Genomic DNA, 19,155 nt, shown 5'->3' with positions numbered 1-19,155 from the left:
AATACAGAAACTAAAAGCAGGTGTTTCATACTGAGTACCACTCTGGAGTGGTGAAACCATGACACACTTTATTTCATAATCTTTTATTTTTTTAAATAGGGGCTTTTCCCAGTGGGCTTTTTATTAAAAATGAAATTAGATTTATAGTAAAACATCATTATTATGTCATTTTCGGATCTCAACACAAGCTTTTTTCAAATTTTAGTGCACTGAGGGGTTTCGTCTATAGATCTCGAGAAGGTTTTGTAGTGAAAGAATGACAAATTGAGTTCTTTTATCCCCTTTTCCAGGTTAACACCTGTTTGGTGTGAGCTCTGCTTCTGGGCCCTGTGATGAGCGCAGCCTTCTCTAGCATGTTCTTTCTCTTGCAGATATGGGACATGACGCCTGTGGTGGGCTGCAGTCTGGCAACTGGGTTTGCTCCACGTTGATCCAGGAGCTGGTCAAGGTCTGCACCTTCCTCGCGGCACCCTTCACCAACACAGCCCTTCCCCATGGCTCCATGGTCATGGTCACAGAATGGATAGTAGCCACTAAAAAACAAAGCAACATTTTTAAAGAGAAAAAAATGTAAGGTGTGTTTGGGGGCCTTTGCAGAACTACCTGTAGGGACGAATATGGAAAAAAAGTTCATGTGGTTCCCTGAGGAAAGGAATGACTTCAGTGAGACCTCCTCATGACAGTGAGCTCACGTGTGCTTAAGGAGTCATTCGGCAAATGAGAGTTTTAGAGGAAAAACCATTGAACAAAAGCGTTAAAGCAGTTCCAAGTGCAAACACCCTTCCCCTAAGACTTGCCGGCTCTCCACGGGCTCCTGTGGCTCTGTTGTTAGAGCAGGGATTAAGAAAGGAGGACTTGCTGTCTCCCTCTTGAGGGGTGCAGGAGGACCCCAAGAACCCAGAGATCTCTCCTTCCTCACTGGCAGTATGTGAATATTCTCTGCACGTAGTGATTCTTAAAGATCTCTGTTCTCGCCAGGTAGCACCCTTACCTGCTCTTGGTGTCGGGAGTGCTCAGTTTCCTCTTCCCAGCCAGCCAGTGTGCCAGGGGCCAACCTTCCCAGTTGTTACCAAGTGAGCTGTACAACTTCTGTATTAACCTAGGCAGCCCACATCCTTCCCTTTCCCCCAAATGTGCCCTGAGGACAAAATGTTTTTAATGGTGCTGTTAATGTGGGAGTCACACAAGCCGCCTGATACTCAACTGCTGTCAGTAAGGATGCACGGAAAATGGAAAAACAACCCCGCCGGCAGCATGATGATGAAGGGAGATGATCAGTCTGCTCCATGGAACAGCCCAGTCCTCCTAAAAACACACGTTCTATTTGTAGTCCCAAGATGGGCCCCTGCGATACTGTGGCAGTTTAATAATAATACACCTCAGAAAAGAACTCCAAAGCTTTTTAAACTATGTTGACTTTTCGTTGTAAGGAATATTATCAGCATCTCATAGAAGGGAATTAGTAACCCAGAGCAGGAATTGTTAACCAGGTCCTGCACAGTAATTCCTAACTTGTAAATTGCTTTCATAGCAACTGGAGAATTCTCTTGTATCAAATGGCATTTTAAAAGTTTTGGCCACTTAGTATCAGGATGGGGAAGAGATGGGGAAAGGAAGAGCCTGTCTTTTAATATCCCAATATTTATTTCTTTGATTGTTTTTAACAATAGTACACATACCTATTACTTTAGGGCTATGCAAGTGAGTGGAGAGAGGCCTACTTTTCTTAAAAACAGATTTTAAGTAGATAGCAACAGTATTTTTGTTAGTCTTACTAGTGGATATTGATTAAAAACTCACTACTGTGTCACTGTGTTGGGATCATATCAAGACAGCATGGTGGTTTTCTGTGATAGGAGGAAGGGATTAAATCTTTTTTTTTAACAGCTGAGAGGGACTATAATATTTAAGACAGGTAATTAAGATGTCTTATTGGCCAAGTGACACAAATAATAGGGAAAGGAGATCAGGTACCTCATATTTAGAATAATCTGCATTAAAAATTGACTTGCTTTCACAAATAAGACTGAAGGGTTTTGTTGCTCCGTATGATTTTTATGTTCTATCACCTGAAAAAGGTGTTTCCTTTTTTTATACTTTTTGTGAGCTCTTTGTAAAACATATGATACTAAGACAGAATGAAACTGGAGGGATGGGCTCTTACGGGGCAGTTTTGAATGTTAGCTCTTGTTCAGTTAATGGTCCAGCTCATACAAAGGTGCTATCCTGTGGATTTCGTGAAGTCCTGAAAGGAAAATAGGATATGATCTGTTTCTTGCCATTTTGACAAGTACCGAACTGTGGTTTTTGTTTGCCTTTAACTTCTGTAAAATGTGATTTTATAATGTCTATGGTAGACTGAGCACAATATCATAGCTTTCAACCTTCTTTTATTTTAAAGACTGAATGAAAAACGCAGTGTTCTATAGAGAATATAAGGTTGTGAGAGCACCTCCTAAGGGGTTAAGCTAATGTAAATCAAAGAGGAAAGGCATTATGTAAGGGAAAATTAGAGAGGGGTATCGGCAAAAGGAAAGAATGTTTCAGTTAACTTTTCTCTCCACCAGAGCCTATTAGCACTTTTCATTTTCGGGACACACATAGCAGGCTTGTCTTGTCTGTACTGCACTCTACGGAGCAAATGGGTAATATTTTTTATAGAGGTGAGCAAAAATTATTTTCACAGTTCTGCTGACCGGACACAGAAGGAAGATCCAACTAGGTTTCTAGTTATTGCCTTATTTTGACTGCGTTACTCTTAAACGGGTCATTTAAAATAGCTCTTCAAGTAACAGTTCATGGTTTTTCCATTCCTGAATACTCATGCTAATTCCTGCAACTAGGGATTAAGAAGTACAGAATGTTAGAGAAGATCCTTGTGTTTTAGATCTAGTAGGTCTGTGATAAGGAAATGTCAGTTCTTCATTTGAGACGTGTTCTCAAATTGCCCCTTTTTTCTTTTAGTGCAAATGACAGAAACAACCCCATGGTATTAGCTGGAAACAGATTATTCATTATACTGTAAATCTCTGTTTACAATGTCCTACTTTCTGTCCTGCAGCCTGGAGGATATAAACAAAAAATAGCTCTCTAGAACACGTCACTTGGTTCTCCCCTAAAGAATTCAATTTACTGGTACCTACATTTTTAAACTGTTGAAACTGGCCTAAGTATGTTATAAATTCCATGGTGACCCAGACCCAAGGAAATAACTTTCTGAATTGGGTTTCTTTCTGTTACTTCCTACTTCCGTTACTGGATCTGGTGTCTTCTAAAATGTAAGGAACCAGTTAACCAGTTATTAATGATAAACCATCTGCTCATTATAAACCTGAGATTTAACAAATAAGTAATACATGCTCTATTTATTCAAGTGTCTATTGCTTAATTGTTAATTGTGAGCAGATTATTGAATGCCTACTCTATTTTCTGCAGTTTACTATACAGTAACTCCTTGTGCAACGAGTTTATATTAGAATACAATTTAAAGTGTTTTACTCTATAGCCCTTTTGACTGGGGAAGCAGAGGGCAGTGTCAATTAGTACATTTTGTCTTGTACTAGCTGTGTTTCTATAAGATATGATGCCCCAGTGAATCCCAGAGAGTTAGAAAACTTTGTTCTTTGCTCCTGTTTGTGGGTTCTGTTTTTGTGGGTTTTTTTGTTTTGTTTTGTTTTTTGGCTTTTTTTGAGAATATACATACACAATAAAATGTTCCTTGCTTGTTACTCTCTTGCCTAATTTAGCTTTTGTTATGTTTGATTACCCAGGGCAGTAGCACTAGCCAGCCTGTATTTAGCACAGTATGCTGGTGCTCTGCCTGCATTCTGCTGTTCCATCCTGGAGACACTTCAGGGGCATTACTGTCCCTGTTTTACAGATGAGAAGCTAAGAAGATCCCATCTGTCAGTCTGGCTTGCAAGCACTTTCCTTCTCCATAATACCTGCTTTCACGTGCTAGCTTGTCATGAGTGTTTCCTGTAAGGGTTCGGGGTTAGGTATTATCATCTCTCTCCAAGTTTGTGAAGCCCGGGAGTCTGATTGCTCTGGATGTCTAGGCTCCCTGAGGTGCATGGAGACACACCGGCGTCTGTGCCACAGTTCTCCACATCAGCAAGCAGCTCCATCTTGTGAATAAACACGGGGTGCTTCCGACCCAGGAGAGCTGATCCCTCTGCTTCACTGATAGGAAGTTGGTTTCTTAGAAACCAGCATGGCAGTTTACTGTGTTTCTTCAAAGACATATAGCTTTATTTAATAAATAATATGTAATAAAATAATACATAATCTTAAAAGTGAAAATAAAAAGATAATACCAAAAAGTGTTAAAAAGATGTGCTTTAAGCCCTCTGTCCTACACCACCCCCCACCCCCGGAGAAAACACTGTTAAACCTGGGCTGTATGTCTTTCAGTGTTTTCGTTAAATGCATGCAGGGATATGTAACAAGACACCTCTGGATACAGTGTCAGGGGCCGTGCTTTTACCCCTGCCAAGGTACCATGGATCCTTTGCCCACATCAACAAATAGAGCTCCATGGAAGCACTCGCAGTTGTGGATGCGAGCGCTGTGCAGCAGGACCTGTGCTGAGGGTTTTGAGAGTCAGTGAGGCCACGTGACTTGCTTTAGCCAATGAAGTGCGGGCAGAAGCGTTTAGTGGCTGAGGAGAGGCTTAACCTCCACAGGTTTCCCGCAGGGGTCACAGAAGTGCATGTTGGTAGAGAAGATCTCCTGGAGCCTGACTGCCCTGGCCCTGCAGTGGACTTTGCATGGGAGGTCAATAAATCTTTGTTGTTCTGATCCACTGAGGTTGGTGAGTGTGTGTACATGTTTGTGTATGTGTGTGTGTGCGCGCGCGCGTGCACGTGCACACTGGCATCACCTAGTCTGGACCGCGGTATCCCATTGTTCTATTATGTGGCTCAACTGTCACTTATTTTACAAATAACATGTTAAAACTGGACCATATATTTTTAGAATATATATATTTTTAATTAAAATAAGAAATGCTAAATTCAGCATGCTTGTATGTTCATCTTTGCCCACTTTTCCAATTATTTTCATAAGATAAATACTTCAACGTAGGAATTACTAGGTCAAAGAATATGCGTATTTTAAGTTTTTTTTATTCCTCCTGCTAGTATCTTCACACTATTGCCAAAGCTTGAATTTTCTTCCTTTGACTAGGGAATAAAAAGGCACATCTTAATGTCTTAATATGTGGAATTCCAGTTTATTAATTTACCGTAAGAATTCTGTCTGCCAAGCAGACCATGTTTTTCTTTTCTTAATTTTTTTTTTTAAGGTTTCTTTAGTTATTAGAGGGCACAAGCAAGAGGGCAGAGGGAAAAAGAATATCAAGCAGGCTCTGCACCGAGGGAAGGGCCTGATGTGGGGCCCAAGCTCATGACCCAAAGGTTTCTGACCTGAGCAGAAACCAAGAGTTGGACGCTTAACCTGCTGCACCACCCACGTGCCCCCAGGCCACATACCTTTAGGACAGTCCACACAGAAACCAAATCGTCCTTGGAAGGTTGCTTAGCAGCCAAGGACACAGAGAAAGGTTGGCTGGATGACTGATGCCATCGTGACAGTCTGATGTGCTCGTTGCCAAGGCTGCTGAACAGTGGAAACACATGAGCAAGTTGTTTCTGGACTTCCCTTTGTAGATTTCACCTGACTTACATTTGTTTATAAAACACATGCTCAGGTGAGCGGTTCAAGTATTAGAGTTCCAGCCTTCCTTCCCTTCACTCTTTAGTTTCCTAGTCTCCTTGGCTATACCTTAGATCTCGATCTCTCTCTCTAAGTCTTTGCACTGTACATGCAAACTATCCTTCAGGAAGCCCATTACATACTGGTACATGCAGTTCCTCGTGAAAGCAGAGACACACATTCTGGGTCCACCTTCAGTGCTGTCATCTGCAGTGTAGACGCAGGGACTGGGACAACCTCGCAGGTCAAACCCAAGTGGGAGACTGAAGGTTCAAGATTGTTCTTTCTGATGTCAAGGCCCGTGCTCCTTTTTGTTTTACCCAATCTGGCTCATTAATATTTGAAGAAATTTTAGATCCTGAGTTTTGACATTCTGGAGAAAGCTACAGTGATAGACATTTCATTACAGCATTAGCAAGGCAGTGTGGTGTATTTTCGCACACCCAAGAGTTCCGGTAGAACTGACAGCCGTGACATCTAATATCTTGCTGCAGGACTCCTAGCAGCTGTTACTGTATGAAATGGAGCTCAAGTTGAACGTGTGTGCTGAAAACATGGGCGGGCTTGCAGATGCAAACCTCAGGACAAGCCTATGCGCTCTACCTTCAAAATGTATCCCAGCATGGCCCCTTTGCACCACTGAGCTGCTATTACCATGGTCCAGTACAGTGTTTTCTGGATGATTCCATTAGCCTTTTTTGTTTTTAAGATTTTCCTTATTGGGGTGCCTGGGTGGCTCTGTTGTTAAGCGTCTATCTTCAGCTCAGGTCATGATCCCAGGGATCCTGGGATCGAACCCCACATCAGGCTCCCTGCTCAGTGGGAAGCCTGCTTTTCCCTCTCCCACTCCCCCTGCTTGTGTTCCCTCTCTTGCTGTGTCTTTCTCTGTCAAATAAATGAAATCTTTTTAAAAAAGGATTTTATTTATTTGAGAGAGGGAGAGAGCATGAGCAGGGAGAAGGGGCAGAGGGAAGCAAGTTATTTTCTCATAAGGGTCCTGGAAGGACCTGTAGCCACAGAGTCATTGTCTTCATTATTTTCTTCAGACTTCCTCCAGGTTTCTGTCCACCACGGCCATCCTGCTACCTCCACTCCAAATTGTTATTTGTGCTTTTGACCACATTGAATTTGGTTTGAACTAACCCAGCCTGGACTAAGCATATTAGATTCTTATATTGGCCACATTTAAGCGTGCTCACATTTTTCCATGTTTTTGCCCATTATGTAAACTCAAGCTGTGCACCATCTTTAGGGCATGGAAGGTTCTGAATTAACAGAATTTTCCAAGCATTGTTTCCAAGCAGTGTTTCCAAGCATTGATGCATACCTATACTGTGTATGATGTGTATTATTTCATATATAGTGATCTTACTGATCTAAACCATTCGTAGAAAAAATACTGAGTACTTATCATATATGGGTACTGTTCTAGAATCTTACAAGAATATCACTGAATATTGGAAACTGTCTTCGTTTATTTACCGAGGTGAATGATGTGAAATAGTCCCCTCTCCCATCAGACTATAAAAAGCTCCATGAAAATGTAAACTTATCACGAACAGGGCTTGCTAATCCAGTAGGTTTAGAAAGCACAGCGCCTACGGCCCATGACACTTGAAGGGACTCACGCAGATGTCTGAATTTTAAGTTTTTCTAAAAATCAGAAATGCTATTTTCATACTGTTTAATTTTTGTTATACTGTTTAATTTTTGTTGTCATACTGCTTAATTCTTGTTAACCAGAAAAGGTGAGAAATGGTATCTCTGCAGTTTTAATTTTCACTTCTCACATTACGAGTGAAGTTGAACATCTTTTCGTATGTTTAAGGGTCATTTAAATTGTTCGTGTGCACACGCCTGTGTGCCTGTGTCTCTATGCCTTTTGCTCATATTTCTAGCAGTATTTTGACCTCTTCCTCCTTAATTCCAAGGAGTTCTTTGCATGTTAGAGAACTAGCCCTTGATCTCTGGCCAATGTTGCAATATTTTGTCCTGTTTTTCGTTTGCCTTCTGACTTTGACTTACGGTGTTTGTTTTCCTGTCATGACATATAAAAAAAAATTATGGAGTCAAATTTATCAATCTTTAATTGAGTCTAGCTGTTTTTAGAAATCCCTTCCCTAGACACAGGTGAAGAGGAACTTACATACGTTTTCTTCTAGTACTTACATGATTTTCTTCCCTTCCTTTTTTTTTTTTTTTTTTTTTTTTTAACATTTATGATGAGGGAGTAGAAGGCAAGCTAAGGGCAAAGCACAAGCTGACACAGAGCAACAGTCCTCCAACACACGCACACACACACACACACACCCAGGTGGGATATGTGTGACCTTCCTCAGGCACTCCCAGCTGCGGTAAAAGTTAAGGAAAGAAAAACAAATGGTTAAGTAATAGAGGTCCTATGGGACAACAGCCTCCAGCAGTTTACAAACATCTTAGTGATTCACAAGTTAAAAGCCTTCTTATCCATAGCCTAACTTCCAGAAACCCACAGCCACAATTTCCCGGAGTCTGAACACCACCCTCCCATCCATAGTGATGTGGGAAACAAATGTAGAAGGAAATGTAGATAAAATTAAATTTCCTTTTAACAAGCAGCCCATTAACAAATACTTGAGCCAGGCAGAGTATAACTTTCCTCCAGGAAACTCCCAAATATCTTTTTTTTTTTTTAATTTTTTTTTTAAATTTCTTTTCAGCGTAACAGTACTCATTGTTTTTGCACCACACCCAGTGCTCCATGCCATACGTGCCCTCCCTATTACCCACCACCTGGTTCCCCAACCTCCCACCCCCCGCCCCTTCAAAACACTCTGGTTGTTTTTCAGAGTCCATAGTCATGGTTCATCTCCCCTTCCAATTTCCCTCAACTCTCTTCTCCTCTCCATCTTCCTATGTCCTCTGTGTTATTTGTTATGCTCCACAGATAAGTGAGACCATATGATACTTGACTCTCTCTGCTTGACTTATTTCGCTCAGCATAATCTCTTCCAGTCCCATCCATGTTGCTACAAAAGTTGGGTATTCATCCTTTCTGATGGAGGCATAATACTCCACAGTGTATATGTACCACATCTTCCTTATCCATTCATCCGTTGAAGGGCATCTTGGTTCTTTCCACAGTTTGGCGACCATGGCCATTGCTGCTATAAACATTGGGGTACAGATGGCCCTTCTTTTCACTGCATCTGTATCTTTGGGGTAAATACCCAGCAGTGCAATTGCAGGGTCATAGGGAAGCTCTCTTTTTAATTTCTTGAGGAATCTCCACACTGTTCTCCAAAGTGGCTGCACCAACTTGCATTCCCACCAACAGTGTAAGAGGGTTCCCCTTTCTCCACATCCTCTCCAACACACGTTGTTTCCTGTCTTGCTAATTTTGGCCATTCTAACTGGTGTCAGGTGGTATCTCAATGTGGTTTTAATTTGAATCTCCCTGATGGCTAGTGATGATGAACATTTTTTCATGTGTCTGATAGCCATTTGTATGTCTTCATTGGAGAAGTGTCTGTTCATATCTTCTGCCAATTTTTTTTTTTTTTAGAAAAAAAATTTATTTATTTATTTGACAGACAAAGATCACAAGTAGGCAGAGGGGCAGGCAGAGAGAGAGGAAGGGAAACAGGCTCCCCGCTGAGCAGAGAGCCTGATGTGGGGCTAGATCCCAGGACCCTGGGATCATGACCTGAGCCGAAGGCAGAGGCTTTAACCCACTGAGCCACCCAGGTGCCCCTCTTCTGCCCATTTTTTGATATGATTATCTGTTTTGTGTGTGTTGAGTTTGAGGAGTTCTTTATAGATCCTGGATATCAACCTTTTGTCTGTACTGTCATTTGCAAATATCTTCTCCCATTCCGTGGGTTGCCTTTTGGTTTTGTTGACTGTTTCCTTTGCTGTGCAGAAGCTTTTGATCTTGATGAAGTCCCAAAAGTTCATTTTCACTTTTGTTTCCCTTGCCTTTGGAGACATATCTTGAAAGAAGTTGCTGTGGCTGATATTGAAGAGGTTACTGCCTATGTTCTCCTCCAGGATTCTGATGGATTCCTGTCTCACGTTGAGGTCTTTTATGCATTTCGAGTTTATCTTTGTGTACGGTGTAAGAGAATGGTCGAGTTTCATTCTTCTACATATCGTTGTCCAGTTTTCCCAGCACCATTTATTGAAGAGACTGTCTTTTTTCCATTGTATATTTTTTCCTGTTTTGTCGAAGATTATTTGACCATAGAGTTGAGGGTCCATATCTGGGCTCTCCACTCTGTTCCACTGGTCAATGTGTCTGTTTTTATGCCAGTACCATGCTGTCTTGGCTGATCACAGCTTTGTAGTAAAGCTTGAAATCAGGTAACGTGATGCCGCCAGTTTTATTTTTGTTTTTCAACATTTCCTTAGCAATTCGGGGTCTCTTCTGATTCCATACAAATTTTAGGATTATTTTCTCCAGCTCTTTGAAAAATACCAGTGGAATTTTGATTAGAATGGCATTAAACATATAGATTGCTCTAGGCAGTATAGACATTTTAACAATGTTTATTCTTCCGATCCCAAATGTCTTAATGTTAAACAACCTTAGCTTGACAATAGGCCTCCAGGATCCTGGGAGTCTTCAGCATATCAAAGCCCTTTTAGACATCTCCCTTTTTCCTTACCCCACCCCCATTTCCAAATAAGTAATTAGTAGCCCCTCACAACCCTGGTCAACAGCTCTTTCTGCCCACAGGTCCTGTCCCTGTGTTTTCATAAAACTACATTTTTGCATCGAAGACGACTCAAAACGTCTTTCTTGGCCGTTGGCTCTGGACTTCACCAACATTCAAAAACCACGATTTAGCCCCCTGATTCATGTGGAGTTTCACACCATCTATCTATGATGTGAGGTATAGATCTAATTTTATCTTTTTCCAAATAATAAATCAACATCCCAGCATCATTTATTAAAAAACCCTTCCTTGCCTTGTCCATATTTGAGATACCAGCCTTGTCATGAAGGTGCCAATGAACTTGGGTCTATTTCTAGAGTTTGTGCGCCCTTCCGCTGGTCTGGTCACCTCTGGGACTGCTAAGCTGCCACAGTTGTAAAGACCTTGCAGCACCTGGCCGTGTCCCGTAGGCCTGGTCCCGCGCCGCAGCTCTTCATTTTAAATGTTTCCTGACTGTTGTTCTTGTACGTTTATTTTTCCATATCAACTTGATTCCTACTTGTCCTGCTCCATAAACAATGACTTCTCATTTTATTGGAACTGATGCTTTTATACTGTTGAGTAATCCTATGCAAAACAGAGAATGTGTGCCCTTTTGTTCAAGTCTGCTCTTGGGTCTCTCAGGAAAGTGTTCGTTTTTCTCAAATAAGGTTTCTAACATTTTGTGTTAAATTTATTCCCAAGTAATTTTTTTTTAAATTTTTGTTGCTGTGGTAAATAGAGGTCTGCCTGCTATTATATCGTTTAATTGGAAATTGTACAGATGAAGGATATTGGGTTTTGTTTTGTGTTTCTTTTTTTGCTTCTTGACTGAATTCTTTTATTGTTTGAGTGCTGAGTGCTCTAACAATTTTGTGTTTCCTCTCTCCCTGAAAAACTACACTCATAAAACCTGGACGTTGGTGGCTCGGTTATCATGAATTATTTGAAGACTTTTTTGGGCCACATTTCAGCTGCCATTGGTGAAAGTGCTTAAAGGGAAATGAAGAAGTGTACCTATTTACAGCATGTTATCTCAAATCTTCATATTTAATTTTGATAAAAAAGTTCAAAGTCCTAATTATGGAGCCAAGTCCAATTTGTGAAGTATACTCTTTCACATGGCTCCTTACAAATTTCTTAGAGACTTAAACAACCGTTTACGACTATTAAGCAAATTACACTTGTGAATTTGAACCAATGAAAACTTTAGCAACGTGTTGGATAGAGGGTAAAAATGAACCTTCATACATTTTTTTTTTCTGATTTCCAAAAGCAGTGAGTAAAAGTGAGTGAGTAAAAGTAGCTTTTTAAAAAAAATCCAATGTTTTATGTGTTAAAATATACTAATGGTAGTACACAATTAAGTACCTAGTTTTGTTGAAAATGCAATTGCACATTTAGGGAACATTAGGGGACCTAGTCCCCTAGTTGCAAAGTTGTTTCTGTGCTCCCGTAATCATTTTAATGGCTCTTTGATCTCCTATTTAAACTATTTATCTGCCTCCTAAGGAATGCACTGGAAGCTTCTAATTACGTGCGTGGTGCTGGTTTTATTTTGGCCTAAGTCTCCAAACCAACTCACAGCAGGATCCAGAGGGCCATGTACATCTCAGGACATCATATACCATTAAAGCCTGGATGTTGGCATTTGCACTTAGTGTCTGAAGATCAAATATCGAAAGGAACATAGAAGGAAGTGTGTGTGCTTCGAATAAGTCTGGCAGCCTTTGCCCAGCTTCTGGCCTCAGGAGCTTTATTAGAGTTAATTCAATAAAAATATATGTCTCATTATTTTTCTAGCTATCTCTGATGAAATTTAGGAAAATTGAGTTGTTACTTAGAGCCAGTTGGTTATTTCGACAAAGCCAAACTAAAAGGTAGGGCATCGACGAACCATTTCAAAAAGAATAAGTAGTCAGGGGCTCCTGGGTGGCTCAGTAGGTTAGAGCCTCTGCCTTTGGCTCAGGTCATGATCCCAGGGTCCTGGGATCAAGCCCCGCATTGGGCTTTCTGCCCAGCGGGGAGCCTGCTTTCTCCTCTCTTTCTCTCTGCCTACCTCTCTGCCTACTTGTGATCTCTGTCAAGTGAATAAATAAAATCTTAAAAAAAAAAAGTTAAAAAAAAAAGTAAATAGTCATTTATTTGTTCATTTATGTCTTCATTTGAATATCTTCTGGAACATTCTCGGTTCTGGCCCCAGTTGATCAGGAGAGTTGCTTACCCATTCTAGCCACGGAGCTAAATTTTTCACCTGGCTTACTTGATTTAATCTTTTTAAGAATTCTCTGTAGAAATGGTCCTCAGCTTCCAGATTTTCTGCTTCTAAAACACACACCCTCACTCCCTCCCCAGACAGTGATCATAGAACCTGGGAGGAGACCAACAGGATGTGCTAATAACCACCTTCAGGACAGCATCAGGTAGAAAGAGCGTGGACTTTGGCTCCACACTTATCTGGGTTTGAATTCCAGAGCTGCTACTCATGGGCCAAGTTAATACGTGCAAGTTATGCAGACATTCTGGGCATTCATTGCTTTCATTACCTGTCAGATGAGTACAATTATATCGGGTGTATAAAGATTAAGGCAGTTAGGGGCGCCTGGGTGGCTCAGTTAGTTAAGCGTTTGACTCTTGATGTCGGCTCAGGTCATGATCTCAGGGTCATGAGTTGGAGCCCTGCTTCAGGCTCTGAGCTGGGCATGGAGCCTTCTTGAGATTCTCTCTCCTCCTCTCCCTCTGCCCCTCTCCACTGTGCTGGCTTGATCTCAAAAAAAAAAAAAAAAAAGATTAAGGCATTAAAAGTCGGTAGCCTGGTATCCATAGTAGATACCCTCCCGTCAATTAAAAATGTTAGACATGAAGCAGGGATTGAACCTGCTTTGGGGAAGTTGATGGACAAGAGAATGATGTGTGGGATGTGCCCCTTGAGGCAAAGCTCACTTTGGGGTGGCATTGGAATGTGTGGGTTGAACCCATCTGGGATTTCTGGTTCACAGCTTTTAAGAAAGGCTGGTACTGGGCAGTGCTGTGCAAGTGTTCTCTGGCCTAGCTCCTTGGGTGCTTGTTACCAGTTAAAAAAAGAACTTAGAGGGCGCCTGGGTGGCTCAGTGGGTTAAAGCCTCTGCCTTCAGGCTCAGGTCATGATCCCAGAGTCTTGGGATCGAGCCCCACGTCGGGCTCTCTGCTCAGTGGGGAGCCTGCTTCCTCCTCTCTCTCTGCCTGCCTCTCTGCCTACTTGTGATCTCTGTCTGTCAAGTAAATAAATAAAATCTTAAAAAAAAAAAAAGAACTTAGAGCTGCTGGCTGAGAATCCCCGAAGGTCTAGAAAAGAAGGGGAGGTGCTAGGAGAGTCTATTGCCTAGGAACATTTCTCACTGGGAATTTGAAATGAGTTCTACTTTGATGCATTCAAACCTTCGCTGGAGGGGCGCCTGGGTGGCTCAGTGGGTTAAGCCTCTGCCTTCAGCTCAGGTCGTGATCCGAGGGTCCTGGGATCGAGCCCCGCATCCAGCTCCCTGCTGAGCAGGGAGCCTGCCTCCCCCTCTCTCTCTGCCTCTCTGCCTCCTTGTGATCTCTGTCAAATGGGTAAATTAAATCTTTAAAAAAAGAAAAAAGAAAAAACCTTCGCTGGACATTGGTTCATTTGGTGTGTACTCACGGAGCACCTACTATGCAGCAGCTGCTATGAGGTTTGGGGGGTGTTGGAGGAGGACCAAGAGCATGGGCTTTGGTAATGACTACCTGGACTGGAATTCCCCCCTGTGTGGTCCCTGACCAGTAATTTAATCTCTGGATTCAGATATCTTTACCTGCAAGGTGGGGAGAGTAATTACCTCTAGACAGTGTTTTTGTAGTGAATATTAAATAAGTTAATACGTACACAGTGGTTTTTTTTTTAATATTTTATTTATTTATTTGACAGAGAGAGGTCACAAGTAGGCAGAGAGGCAGGCAGAGAGAGAGGGAGAAGCAGGCTCCCCACTGAGCAGAGAGCCCGATGCGGGGCTCGATCCCAGGACCCTGAGATCATGACCTGAGCTGAAGGCAGAGGCTTAAACCACTGAGCCACCCAGGCGCCCCCACAGTGTTTTTTTTTTTTTTAAAGATGTATTTATTTATTTTAGAGAAAGAGACTGTGCATGAGCAGGGGGAGGAGAAGAAGGAGAGAGAGGAGAAGCAGATTCCTTGCAGAGTGGGGAACCCAGTAGGGGGGCTCAATCTCAGGACCCTGAGATCATGAACTGAGCAGAAACCGAGAGTCAAGCACTTAACCTACTGAATGCCCCCCCAGAGACCCTGTACAAAGCGTTTTGAACTCTGTCTGCCACATATTCGATGTCCAGCAAATTTTAGCTATTTTCATATGTCAAGAGGGGCCAGAAGATCAGACTTTCAAAGACTAATGAAGTCTCAGAGGGCTGCAAGGCACTTAGAGGCCCCTCATCCCAGCAGGTGGAGTCTGGGTATCCTTGTCAAGGCAAAGAGGGTGTTCGGCAGCTTCCAGACCCAGTTCCAAGCCCTGCTTGGGATAAGATGCTGTTGAAAAGCCTGCCTGCCATGGTTTCTGGTTCTTCTCTTCTGGTTTCTTCTCTGGTTCCTGACCGGTCTTTATCATTCACGTCCTTTCTTCTGGGGGCAGAGATCGCTGTGTAGGGGAGCTACTGTAGTCTGACAGCCAAGCTCGGGGGAAGCCACAGGCTTGGACAAGTTGCAGTGGTGACACTTTCAAGTCTGTGAAGTTGGGTGGATGTTTTGAAAGCTACACGTTTTAAGTAGCCGACAAGAGTAGAGAGCACTGAATCCTGTCCTGCACCTCTTCTGGGACCCTGGAACTTGACCACCCAAGCCAAAGGCAAGGTGAAGGCAAGGCTAGAACCTGGGTCGCCAGGTCTCATCACAGGCTGCCAGGACTTTGGAACTCAAAAGGTATGGTCCAAAGTATATATATATATTTTAAAGATTTTATTTATTTATTTCACAGAGAGAGAGAGAGCACAAGCAGGGGGGGAAGGGGCGGGAGAAGCAGGCTTCCCCCTGAGCAGGGAGCCCAATGCAGGACTTGATCCCAGGACCCTGGGATCATGACGTGAGCCGAAGGCAGACACCTAATCTACTGAGCCACCTAGGCACCCACAAACTTTGTATTTTTGTAGATGATCACACTGAGTCTCAGTGACATTAAAAGACACTGCTTGAAAAAAAAAAAAAAAAAAAAAAAAGACACTGCTTGCTGGTTCCACTGAATTTAACCTGACTTCTTGTTGGTGAAGTTATATTTGGAAAGGTGGCAACCCATCAGAGAATAAATAAATTCCTAGGAACGGCCCTGGTACAGAAAGGACATTTTCCCACTTAACACCTTTAATTTTCTTTGGGTGGGAGAGAAAGTGTTGACGCAGGTAGCTATGACTCAGAATGAACACAGGGGGTCTCCAACGGCCATGTCTTGGCCTTCAGTTAACTCGGTTTTCTGGTCTTCCTTGAAAGCCTTATCACACCTCCTTTAAGATGGTTAGAATCTAGTCTTCAAGCCTGGCAGGGATAGAAAGCGTTACTTACTGCTCTGGGAGCTTCATTTTACCAGAAAGCCAGCTCTGAGCTCATATTCATACTTTCCTTTGCCTGGAAGTGTAGGTTTGATGCGAGAGGACTGTCTAGGCACCTGTTGAGGGTTCCTCAGTGGGAGCGGTGAAGAATGTGGAACACTCCCCATCACCACATTCCACCACAAATGACTTCTTGTGCGGCACGGGGGCCCTCGGGTAAGCGGATGCCATGCCGCCATGACCAGGGAAGGACAACGCTGCGGGATTCCGACAGGGGAACCAGTGTTCTGTTCGTGAATCCTTTAATAGTGGGAACTAATGAGTGCCATTTTGCTCAGAAAGATAAAAAAATGAGGTTCTTTTTCTAATAAAATCCCGTGTCTTTACCAGAGCTGGCAAGGTCTGCCCCATCTAGAACCAAGATCTCCTGGAGGGCGCTGGTCCCCACTATGCTCCTGCCTCCCCTGCCTTCATTCTGCTCTGCCAGCCGCTCACCTGCTTACCTGTCCTCTCCCATCCTCTTCAGTTGGATGAATCTAGTTCAGTTCTCCCAATCCCCTTCAGCCTTCAGATTTAATGTTCCTTCCTTTATCCCCTTCTAAGTGGATCCCCCACTCTTTTCCATCCCTGGTCCCTGGTACTATCTACTGTGGAACTCACTACAGTTTCCAGTTACGCTTTATTACTGCTTTTGTTGGTGTACTGGTTTACGCTTTTTTTTTTTTTTAAGATTTTGTTTTATTTTATTTATTTGACAGAGAGAAATCACAAGAGAGGCAGGCAGAGAGAGAAGAAGGGAAGCAGGCTCTCCGCTGAGCAGAGAGCCCGACGCGGGACTCGATCCCAGGACCCTGAGATCATGACCTGAGCTGAAGGCAGCGGCTTAACCCACTGAGCCACCCAGGCGCCCTGGTTTACGCTTTTTAATTCTCATCACAAAACTATGAGTTGTGGGGACACCTGGATGGCTCAGTTTGTTGAGCGTCTGCCTCGTCTCAGGCCATGATCCCAGAGTCCTGGGATAGAGTGCCACATGAGTCTCCCTGCTCAGTGGGGAGCCTGCTTCTCCCTCTCCCTCGGCCTCTACTCTTGCTTGCATGCTCTCTCCCCCTCCCTCATTCTGTCTGTCAAATAAATAAATAAAATCTTAAAAAAAGAAAAAAAAAACCACTATGAATTGTGTACTAATATCATCTGCATTTACTACTCTTCTACTTGTCCTGGGGGAGACATAGTCTGAGTGAGATGTTTGTTTTTGCCTATGGCAGAGGTTCTCGAACTTTGGTATCAACAAAAACAGCTCACTCTTATCAAGCACTTACTAATACAGGGGCCATGTAAACATCTGTGGGTATTATCATTGTGGTTAATTCTCACAACAGCCCCATGAGTTGCATGCTGATACCATTTCCATTTATAGTCAAGGAAACTGAGGCACAATCAGTCCAAGGTTGCAGGCTTAAGAAATGGTGAAGTCGCTTACTAAATCAGAGCCGTGTAGTAGATCAGAGCTTGCAACTCCCTCATTGGAAGCCCTTGGAGAGATCTTCTGAACCAGCATTTCTCTGGGCAGGGCTGGGCGTGCCTGTTGTTAGCATGTTCTGGGCGATTCTGTGCACACCAAAGTTTGAGGTCCACTGGCTCTTGGGAGGGGGGTCTAGAGTTCTGATGGCTTCCATGGTCTCAGCAGGACTTTTTTGGTAGGTGTGTGAGTCTGCCCTTCTAATCACGGGGACCCTATCCCATGTCGAGAAGCGTGAGCACTGCTGTGTGCAGGAAAGAGAACTGTCTTTAGAATTTTACTCACAAACGCTGAGAGGGTTGGCTAGAATAAATGCAGTGAAAAAGAGTTGGGAAGGGAGAGGACAAGGAGATAAAGGAAAGGTCAAAGTTTAACTAAAACATGCTGGGGGCTGAAAGATAACCATAGTGGAAAGACAGTGGACTCCGGAGTCAAGGTCACCCATCTGAATCCCAGCTCTGCACCTTACAAGTGAGGAGACCTTCATAAGCTTAACCATTCCGAGCCTTGGTTTCCTCATCAATACAACAGGGGTGAGGACTTACACCGTGCATCTAGAGTATCTCTTTACAAAATGTGTGACCAGAGAGGAAACAAGAGTTAAGAGCGGAAAAGAATGTGCTTGAAGAAAATAAAGCGGGGGATGAACTTGCTCGGAAAACCCCCACTGCGGAATGGATTCCTGGTGCTTGTATGCGTCACTCAACTCAGAATACTAGATCAGAACCGCAGAACGCTTGTCTTAGAGATAAGATTAACAGCTAGTATCGATTACCTGTGAATGCTGTTTTTAGAATACTGACCTATACTAGAGAAAAGTCAATATGTAAGTGGATATTTATGATGGTGCCATATTGTAAGGACAGAAATGGAGGTCAAGGTTCTGAATCTCTCTCAACAGAAGAAGAGAAAGTACTCTCACACCCAAAATTCTGAATGCAGGCGATGGCTTGCTGATGTTTTCTCAGGTGACAATCTCTGCCTTTGCAGATTTAGCCAACAGCCATATGCATTCACGTTCCTCACCGTAAAGAACGTCAAGGCCGTGTGGTCACCCACACCCTGGTTGTGTGTGCAGATCACTATTCTGCTTATTTCTTGAGTCTCATGCACCTCACCTGGCATGTGGTTTGCACTGCTGGGAACAAGATTGCTGGAGCCATGAAGCTACCCTGTCATCCCACTCACTCTCTCCATTGCTTTGACACATGCATAAGAAGTCACATTTTAATATGCTTTGGAAAAAGTATTTTGGTCCATGAGTGTACAAGGCTCCTTTTTAATAATGTTAACACAAATGAAAACTTACTACTAGTAGTAAGACCGGCCAGAATTATCGAGTACTGGCTTTTAAATCCTGGCGGCATCTTTAGGAGGCATAAGAATGATCATCTTCACTTTACATATGAGGACACGGAGGAACAATGAGGTTAAGCATCTTGCCCAAAGTCACATGGCTGATTGATAGGAGGAGAAGCACTCAGAACTTCTGACTGCAGAATCATCTCCTCTTAGGAGGCAATCCCACCACTCAGGTAGGTCTGAGGCCACATATCCCTGGGCAGGGGTGAATTCTCCACCTTTTCTTGTCCCAACTCACTTGAGGGCTAGGGGATTCTGTTCTGCATCACCTTCCCCACTTTCTGTCCCAGATTTTGAATCACTGGCCTAGAAGGCTCAGTTCCTTGCCCAC

The 19,155-nt window shown here is 43.0% G+C and overlaps 1 protein-coding gene across 4 annotated transcripts in view; it reads left to right on the top strand.

The window, feature by feature from the left end:
* The window catches only part of WDFY1 (WD repeat and FYVE domain containing 1), a 42,506-nt gene extending 38,778 nt beyond the window's left edge, over positions 1–3,728 (top strand). For all 4 annotated transcript variants that reach the window (XM_046018467.1, XM_046018465.1, XM_046018466.1 and 1 more), the window contains one exon: positions 372–3,728. In XM_046018467.1, coding sequence (XP_045874423.1) covers positions 372–431 — 60 coding nt within the window. In that variant the 3' untranslated portion in view covers positions 432–3,728. The remainder of the gene's footprint in view (positions 1–371) is intronic.
* Positions 3,729–19,155: the final 15,427 nt, after the last annotated feature.

This window comes from Meles meles, chromosome 9 (assembly GCF_922984935.1).
Source record: "Meles meles chromosome 9, mMelMel3.1 paternal haplotype, whole genome shotgun sequence".
Taxonomy (NCBI): Eukaryota; Metazoa; Chordata; class Mammalia; order Carnivora; family Mustelidae; genus Meles; species Meles meles.
This window is presented reverse-complemented; position numbering and strand designations above follow the sequence as displayed.